Below are 9,915 nucleotides of genomic sequence, written 5' to 3' on the forward strand. Positions count from 1 at the left end.
ATAATATCACCTTTCATTCTTCTGAACTCAAATGGTTACAGGCCCAAACTGCCCAACGTGTCCAATCTGTCCTAATAGAATAACATGATCATTCCAGTAATTAGTCAGGCAAGCCTTCTCTGAACTGCTTTCAGCGTGTTTACATGTTTTCTTAAGCTGGACACCACAACAGTATTCCAGATGCAGCCTCAACAATGCTCTATACAACTGGATCAAAACATCCCTACTTCTATATTCCATCTTTCTTGCAGTAAACAAATAACATGTGGAGAAGTGTTCCCAGTGTTGGGGATGAAATTTCACCATTGTTTACATATCAAATTTTATTTGCTTACATAAACATTAACTGAAATAATGACTTTTAATCTCAAAGTTCAGGATGAATTAAAATTACAGTATCCAACAGCAAGCATCAAGATACCATGGTTTCTGGATTTTCTATTTATAGTACAAAATAATACCAATTTGTAATTAATTTTAGTACAAAATTCAGATCTAACTGCTTACTTTGTCTTCTCAATATTCAATAAAAAAAATTGAAATTAGTCATTATTTCCAAACTTTCATTATCTTCTTGGAAAACCATGTAGAGAAGCACATAGTTCCATTGTCCAATGCCAGGTTTCAGCAATCTATAGCCATTTTTCTACGATAGGTAGCATTATTGCTTATTTTTGGTACAGTCATACGGCTTCCACCAATGTGAGAACTGGAGCACTTTCTTCCTCTGATCATCAAAACTTTCTCTGATTTTCTTCCTCCAACGCCGAGGCTCCAGGTCTAACATGCCTCCAACTATTTCCTTCAAAGAAATTTAAAAGAAGTCAATGTTTCTTCTGTGAACCTTTTGGCATCCTAATCCAGTTGCATAAACATTTTGACATTTGGTCACGGTCAACTTCCTCCTTCTCTTTTAAGATGCTCAATGAGTGTGCCTGGAGTTGACATGCACTGCCCCATCTACCAGTTAGAAAGTAATTAGTATCATTTTAAACTTACCCTTTACGATGATTGCAATTTTTAAAATCTTATTAGCATTGAGGTGTCCTATTCTGTTTTTGTTAGCTTTGGTCTTTACAATTATATTGCCTTCACTTGCTCAACTAACCCATCCTTTCAGATTCAGTGTGCTCAGGAACAGCTTGCACACACATCCAGCTGTTTCGCTATGGCAGCATATCACTCAAGCACATTGGATCACACTCACTTCTCTTTCTTGAAGGACAATATAACATAAACAGATGAAGCAATACCTAACGAGTGAAGGACAGGCACAATTGTATCTCCTCGTCTCCATGGATGTGATGGTGCTGGCAATCACGACCAGATGCAGGGCTGAAACCTGTTTATACCTAACACACTTTCTCAAATTGTGCTTCCACCACAGCTGCATTCAATTCATAGACATTTATAGCCCAGCAAGAGGCTATTTGGTCCATCAATTTTACTTGCAGCTATAGTCAAATCACTGACAACTGTTTTATGTTTAGTTGAAAAACCTGGGATGTATCTCATCTAGGGAGCCATTCTGTCTAATTTACTTCCAAGATCTGTGCATGGCAGAGTTTTTGGATGCAGAAGCTAATGCACGGGCACTTGGCTCAGCAAACACAGAACCTTCCAGTTACTGAAACGAAGGGTCTCTGTCTAAAAACAAACAATCACCCATTTAAGACAGAGATGAAGCAAATATCACATTTTTTATTTACTTATTTTTGGATAAAGAGTGAGAAAAAGAAAAGTTTGGCTTTAAATCAAAGAGACCATGCAAAGAGATGGAGGCAGTTATAAAAATCATTATCGGAGCACATTGTGAGCTGTGATCAATGTTGCAATTTTCCTGGAACAGTGAGAGCAAAAGCAGACATCAAAGTGTTAATGGATTCTAACTAGGGACAACAGCTTGACAACATTTTGATTGTCTCCTGAAGAGATGACCCTAGTTTGTGTGGGGCTAGTGCAACTGAGGACCACCTGCCTGCAAAGCAAAAGCAGCAAACTCTGTCTCTCACTCTTCTGCAGAGGAAACAGTAAAAACCAAAAAGACTGCAGATGCTGTAAATCAGAAGCAAAAATAGAAATTGTTGGAAAAGCTCAGCAGGTCTGGCAGCATATGTGGAGAGAAGTCAGAGTTAACGTGACCCTTCCTCAGAACTCCGTTACCAGTAATCGTCAGCTGTCTTCCACTCACCTTTCCCTGTAAAACCTCTGTTGAAGGAGCAATAAAACAACTTCAAAGACTGAGAAAGGATGAATTCTCAAACAATAGAAGAGAGCATCACCATACAAACAACCTCGTGACATCAGTAATGACTAAAATGAAGAGTGCATCTTCAGACACTGCTGGAGGGTTTACATTGCACATGCACAACCTTCTGCTCATGCTCACTTTGTGAAAAAGGCTGCCAATGATAAAACATGACAGTGACTAAATAAGCAATCAGAATGGTCAGCAGATAAGAGTTACAAGTTTGCAATTCCTATTTCCTTTTTGCTAACAGTTTAGGACAATTTGTTCATAATAAACAGTTACCTTCCTGTTAAGTAGAAAAACCAGGTGAGAGTTGTCTTTTAACCAAAGTTTCTCACTCAGGTAAATTGGGAACTTTGGATAGTTTGACAAAATCTGTTCACATTTGTGAATGCTCTGACAAAATGGAGTTGAATTTTTTGTGCACCTACCTCAACGAGTTGTGACAATGAGGAAGTTTTTTTTTCTCACAGAGGGTCAAGAGTCTTTAGGACTCAACAGTCACTGAAAGCAGAGCTTTTATAGAGTCACAGTCACACAGCATGGAAACAGTCCAGCCAGTCCACGCCAACCATGTTCCTAAACTAAACTAGTACGATTTTCCTGCATCTGGCCCATATCGCTCCAAACCTTTCCAATTCATAAACTTATCCAAATTTCTCTTAAACGTTGTAACTCTACCTATATCCATCATTTCCTTTGGCAGTTCATCCCACAAACAAATCACTCTGTGTAAAAAAGATGCCCCTCATGTCCTTTTTAAATCTTTCTCCTCTCACCTTGTAAATATGCCCCCTGGTTTTGAACTCCTCCACCCAAAGGGATAAACAACCCTGGTCATTCACCTTATCTATGTCTCTCATGATTTAATAAGTCTCTGGAAGGTAACCCCTCAACCTCCTATGCTCTAGAGAAATAAGTCCTAGCCTTTCCACTCTATTTTTATGTCTTAAACCCTCCATTCCTGGCAACATTCTGGTAAATCTTATCTGAACTTTCTTCAGTTTCATAATATCCTTCCTAGAGTGGGGTGACCAGAACTACACACAGTACTACAGGCAGAAGCAAATAGATTCTTGATAAGCAAGGGGTGAAAGGTTATTAGGGCATAGGTGAGAATGTGAAGTTAGACTAATCAGATCAGCTATGATATTATTGAATTATTGATATTATTATGTCTGAACAGATAATGCAAGCCAAGAAATGGGGCGTAGTCGAACACCTCTGTTCTTGCAGCCAAATAATAGTTATCTCATGGCATGACAATGTGCTAAATATGAAAGTACACTAATATGCAGGGGTGCACACCCTATTTACCCTCAAGTAACTCTTAGTCATATGTGCCAAATAGATAATTGCATTCCCAACATTCCCCAAGATGGCTTGCCCTATGGCAAGTTTGTCTGCAAGTGAGACCTCAAGTCGACTAAGATTGGAGTTGACACATGGCAAGTTGTTGCTGTATATTGGAGTACCCAGAAACAAGCAGTCAGGAAGGTGCAAAGAAAGCAAAGGACAAAAGGAGTGACCAGAGGGCAGAAAAGAGAGCTTGGCAGAAGGAAAAAACAAACAAACTTGAGTCAACCTCTGGCCGTAATCACTCATCTGTGTCAGCTTAGAAGCCACCATTCACAAACTGGCCCCTAAAGACACAACTGAAGATGACTATGATGGAGACGCAGCCAATAGCAAAATCCAAGATCACTTGGCAACCCAATCATCATGCCTAATATGCCCAACACAAGAAGAATGAGAATTTATTATTTGAAAGAAAAATAAAATATACTATAATTAGCTTGCCATCTTAAGAGTTAATAAGTTTAACATTTTATGATTTTTATACTGGTCCAACATTTGTCAAGACGACCATTGAAAGCATCAAATTCATTATTTATGTCATCAAGCTCCATAGCTATACAAAGTTAAAAGCAAATGGGGATTACCTTTCCAAAATATGTAGGAAATTTTTCTTCATTTTCAATGACATGAGCAAATCCTCCTTGCAGACCAAAATCCACAGAAAAATAAGGGAGCCCTTTAGGAATCTGAAAAACAGTAATTATTAATGTTGATATGTCTTTTTATGTATTATTGACTTTGCAACATATTGTTGCCTGCACCTGAATGAAAACAAAGTTATAGCACAGAGACAGATGGCTAAACCAAATCGACCTCACCACCTCTGTATTCAAAACACAGTAAAATGAAACCATCAAACACTGCCAATAGTTACTCCAATGGTTCTCAACCATACCTTTGAATAACCAATCCCACTGAGAATAATTCATTCCAAACACTAGTTTTTGTACCTCAAACAAAAGACTTATATTATTAAATACAAAATAACTTTAGTGGAGAAAAACATTAAACAACCAGGTAGTCTGATTAATGCATATGCTTTAAATCCAAAACACTTGTTTTCAGATCCCATTCACATACACAACAAACAAACATAGTTAAGGGATTGTTTTAAAAAATTCTCAAGGTCAGGTTCGTAGGAGAGTAGTCTGACACAGAACAAACGACCAAGAGGCGACACTTGTTTTCAGATCCCATTCACATACACAACAAACAAACATAGTTAAGGGATAAATAAAAGAAAATAACAAAACTGGCCAGGTTACTTAAATGGCTTTCACGATTGCTGTTTCACAGGGATAGATGTTGGTTGCTTTACACTTAGGTAAAAGTAGTTATTGTTCTAACTTATTTTTCAACTTTTTTGAGCTTCCAAATGTTGGCGTAGGAGATGAGGCACGGAGCTTTTGAATCTTCATACTGTGTTGCCAGCAACCCAGCTGAACAGGTTCAACTTATCTCCAGAGACAGAAAATCCTTTTGACTCCTTATCATTCACTATCTACCATTTAGTTGAACATGGCAACTCTTCCAGATTCGCCAGAATCAATTTCTAGGTACTGACCTCTGAAATAACTCCAGGGAAGCCAGTATCTCGTCACCAAGTTACCCTTTAAGTACACATGGAGTGTCCTTGACATTGATCTGGAGCACAGATCTACAGCCTTTGTAATATCCAGTGTCTTTACCTTCTCAATAATGACAGAGTAACTTCCATTGGCTGAAGACTTGCACCTGTGAAGCTTGGGAGGTCTGGAGGAGGTGATGAAGGATTATCCATTCAGCACGTCTGGCTGAAGATTGCGGAAAATGCTTTAGCCTCATTTTTTGCACCGATATGTTAGGCTCGCCCATCATTAAGGATGGGGATAATTGAGAAGCCTCCTCCTGTAGTGCATTGTTTACCACCATTCTCGACTGGATGTAGTAGGACTGCAGAGCTTATATCTGATCCATTAATTGTGGGATTGTTTAGCTCTATCATTTTCTGCCAATGCTGTTTGGTGTGAAAGTAGGCCTGTTCTGTACTTTTAACAGGTTGAAACCTCATTTTCAGATATTCCTGGTGCTGCTCCTGGCATGCCCTCCTGCATTCTTTATTGAACCAGGATGATCCCCTGGCTTGATGGTAATTGTAATGTGGGGGAATATGCCAGGTATTGTGAATTGTGCTGGAGTACAATTCTGTTGTTGATGGCCCACAATGCCCATGGATGCCCAAGAGTTGCTAGATATTTTTGGGATCTGACTCACACAACATGATGCAAGCTATTCTCAATGTAAAAGTGGGATGTTGTCTACACAAGGACTGTGTGGCAGTCACTCTTACTGATATCATCATGGACAGATGCATTTGCAGCAGGCAGATTTGTGAGGAGGTGGTCAAGTATGTTTTTCCCTCTTGTTGGTTTCCTCACCACCTGCTGCAGACCCCATCTACCAAGAATATCCTTTAAGACCCATCCAACTTAATGGTGCTGCTGATCCACTCTTGGCAGTGGACATTGCAATTCCCCAACCAGAGGACATTTCTGCACCTTTGCTACACTCAGTGCTTCCTCCAAGTGGTGTTCAATATGCAGGAATACTGATTCATCAGCTGAGGGAGAATCTAGTAATCAGCAGGAGGCTTCTTTGCTCATGTCTGATCTGAAGCCAACAGACATCATGGTGACTAGAGTCAATTTTGAGGAGTCCCAAGGTAATTCCCTCTCAGCTGTGTACCACTATGCCACCACCTCCGCTGGGTCTGACCCACCAGTGGGACAGGACATAATGAGGCGCGGTAATGGTGTTGTCTGGGACATTGTCTGTAATATATGGCGTCATGGGTATGTCAAGTCAATGATACAGTTTTCCCAATTTTGGTACTAGTCCCCAGATGTTAGTAAAAAGGATTTTTAGCAGGGTCTTTTCTGGTACTTTGTTCACTGCCTGGTGGTCCGCCTGGCTTCATTTCTTGGTTAAAACTTCATAGTAATTGTGACATCTATGTGGCTTCCCAGGCCATTTCAGAGGGCAGTAGAGAGTCAACCACATTGCTATGGTCTGAAATCAAGAGTAAGCCTGACCAGGTGAAGATGACAGATCTATTTCCTTGAAGGAGATCAGTAAACCATCTGGATTTTTCCAACAGTTGACAGCGATTTCATGTCATCATTAGTCTTAATTCCAGGTATTTATTGAAATCACATTCCACTATCTGCTGTGGTGGGAGTTTAACCCAAACCCCCAGCAGATTTGAAATAAAAACTGAAAGAACTGCAGAGGCTGTGAATTAGAGACAAAATTCCTGATAAACTTCAGCAGGTTCGGTAGCAACTGTGGAGAGAAAGCAGAGTTAATTTTTTCAGGTCAAACTCAACCGGAAACATTAACTCTGCTTTCTCTCCACAGCAATTTCTATTTTTGTCTCTAATTTACAGCCTCTGCTGTTCTTTCAGTTTTTATTTCAAATCTGCTGGGGGGTTGGGGTAAACTCCCACCACACCAGGTAGTGGAATGTCATTTCAATAAATATCTGGAATTAAGACTAATGATGACATGAAACTACTGTCATTCGTTGGAAAAATCCAGGTGGTTTACTGATTTAATGTTTTCGTAAATCAGATTTAACATTTTCGGTTGAGTTTTGAGGAAGGGTCACTTGACCCGAAATGTTAACTCTGCTTTCTCTCCACAGATGTTGCCAGACTTGCTGAGCATTTCTAGCAATTTCTATTTTTGTACCCATAAGATTCCTTGAGTTTCTGGATTAATAAGCTAGCACCCTCACCAAATGTAGGATCCATCTCGAGCTCCTTCAGAGGTCCCTACCATCACTGTGCACCACTTACAAGATGTATTGCAGAAATTCCCCAAAGGTTCCTCAAAAAACACCTTGCAAACTCACAACTTCCATCTAACAGGGCAAAGGCAACATATACACGCAAACACCACCTCCTGCAAGTTCCCCTCCAAGTCACAAACCATCCTGACATGCAAAAATATTGCTATCCCTCAATATCACTGGGTCAAAATCCTGAAACTCCTTCCCTAATGGCATTGCAGACCTGTCAACAGTACATGGACTGTAACAGTTCAAGAGGACAGCCCAACACAGCCACCTCAAAACTAGGGAAGGGCACTAAATGCTGGTCAAGTGAACGACGCTCACTTCACATCCCAAGAATGAATTTTAAAAATTGTTAACAGAGTCTTGATTGTGCATAAGTATGGAGCTGAAGAACCTAATTTCATGTTGTGAAACAGTCATGTCTCTGTCATCTAATATTAATCTGGAAAAGTTGCGCATTGTGAAATAAATAGCTAATGTGTAAGGGTACTCGTTTAAACATTTGCAATATCCCACTGCTACATCTGATTACATACTATACCAACACAAATATGAAAATTACCTTGACAAGAGTCCTTAAATACAAGTACAGTAAGCTTTGTTTTAACAAGCACTTTATCAACCAGCACTTTCGATAAACTGTCAAAAATTATATACCTTAAATATCACAATGTCTGAGTATTTATGCTGTAAATAAAACATAACAGTGATGTGTATAACACCGCATTTCATTTCTATTATTTACTGTGTTTTTACATTGATTTTTTAGGAGCTGAGTTCATGTTTTGACATTTTTTTTGAGGGATGTTGATGTCTCAAAATTTCACTTGGTCAGGGTTTACTGATTATCTGTACCCTTTGATCATCCTGAACATTTGAAAAACTGGCCCACAGGTGCCAGTTAATAAACAAGTTTGCTGCATTTGAAGAATTTCTAAAATAACAGAAATAATTACTTACAGCTCTGCGGATATCCCTTGTGGAAAGATCAACTAGCTTCTTGTTCATGGCCCACTCTTCATCAGCCTCCATGATTGCTTTCTTTCATAAAATTACACAATTGTTATTTTGAGCACATTAAATAAGGAGAACATTTTTGTGATAAAGGGAAAACAAAACTACATTTAGGAAATGCAATTAAAAAGCAAAGAACAAATTAAATGCAAATTTATATTTGAAAACTATGTATTTACGAGCACAAAGTCAACAATTATATTATGATCTGGGTAATCCAAGATGGAGAACGGGAAAAGTTTCTGGCCGTAAGAGCTGCTCCTTTTTTTGAGGTATTTTAGGTGCTGGAGGTGATTTCCTCGAATTGCAGGAGCAGCAATTACTGTTTTATATGCAGTTGCATTGTTTTTGAACTTTGGAAAAAAAGAGGTCAAAACAATAGCAGTTTAAAAAGAAGAGCAGACAAAGGAAGCACATGTTGAGGACAGTGCAGGAGAGAGAGAGAGAGAGAGAGAGAACCTGCACAGTTACTGCCTTTGCTGTTTATGAACTCGTGTCGCTGGACATCGGAGTGCATCTGAGAAAACTAACAAACAGTGAGTTTCACACCTAATCTTGGAGGAACCGGTTTGGGCGAAGTTCACAACACAGAATCAGATAAGTTAATTGTTGTTTTAAGTCTGTCCAAGAGAAAGGCTGTATTAGTGAGTACAGTGGGTTCTTTCTTGATTATATGTTTTTGGAGATAAGTCTCTTGAGTAAAATTAAAATATAAGCCATAGCTCATAATTTAACATAGTGCAGTGTTTTGTAGAGGAATAAGACGGTGTTATTTTCTGGGTCTGTAGATTGTGAAGGAGCAAAAATGGCCTTTGCAGTGATATGTACTTCTTGTCAGATGTGGGGAGTTTAAAGAGAGTTTAGGGGTTACTGCGGATTATATCTGCCATAAATGCTGTTGGATGCGAATCTTATCAGATCGAGTGGGTCGGTTGGAGAGACAGATAGAAGCAATAGGAATTTGCAACAGCAACAGTATGTGATGGATGGCAGTTATAGGAAGGGGGGAAGTCTCAGATACAGTCACATAGATGGGTTAACTCCAGGAAGGGTAAGAGAGGTAGGCACCGAGGGCAGGAGTCTTTTGTGGATATACCCATTTCAAACAGGTATGCTGTTTTGGAAAATGTAGGTGGTGATGGATTCTCAGGGGAACATAGCACGAACAGCCAAGTTTCTGGTATTGAGACTGGCTCTAATGCAACAAGGGGTACCTCGGCTTCCAAGAGATCAATTGTGTTAGGGGATTCTGTAGTCAGAGGTACAGACAGACGTTTCTGTGACCAGTAGAGAAAAAGCAGAATGGCGTGTTGTTTCCCTGGTGCCAGGATCAAGGATGTCTCGGAGAGGGTGCAGAATGTTCTCACGGGGGAGAGGGGTCAGCAAGAGGTCACTGTCCACATTGGAACCAACGACATAGGAAGGGAAAAGGTTGAGATTCTGAAAAGAGATTAGA

General features: G+C 39.6%; 1 protein-coding gene across 3 annotated transcripts in view; it reads right to left on the reverse strand.

Annotated features, from left to right (window-relative positions):
* Positions 1-312: 312 nt before the first annotated feature.
* cwf19l2 (CWF19 like cell cycle control factor 2) overlaps positions 313-9,915 on the reverse strand; it is a 137,794-nt gene continuing 128,191 nt past the window's right edge. For all 3 annotated transcript variants that reach the window (XM_043691833.1, XM_043691831.1, XM_043691830.1), the window contains exons 16-18: positions 8,406-8,486; positions 4,195-4,296; positions 313-802 (exon numbers count right to left, since the gene is read on the reverse strand). In XM_043691833.1, coding sequence (XP_043547768.1) covers positions 662-802; positions 4,195-4,296; positions 8,406-8,486 — 324 coding nt within the window. In that variant the 3' untranslated portion in view covers positions 313-661. The remainder of the gene's footprint in view (positions 803-4,194; positions 4,297-8,405; positions 8,487-9,915) is intronic.

The sequence above is a fragment of the Chiloscyllium plagiosum genome, chromosome 6, assembly GCF_004010195.1.
Source record: "Chiloscyllium plagiosum isolate BGI_BamShark_2017 chromosome 6, ASM401019v2, whole genome shotgun sequence".
Classification (NCBI taxonomy): domain Eukaryota; kingdom Metazoa; phylum Chordata; class Chondrichthyes; order Orectolobiformes; family Hemiscylliidae; genus Chiloscyllium; species Chiloscyllium plagiosum.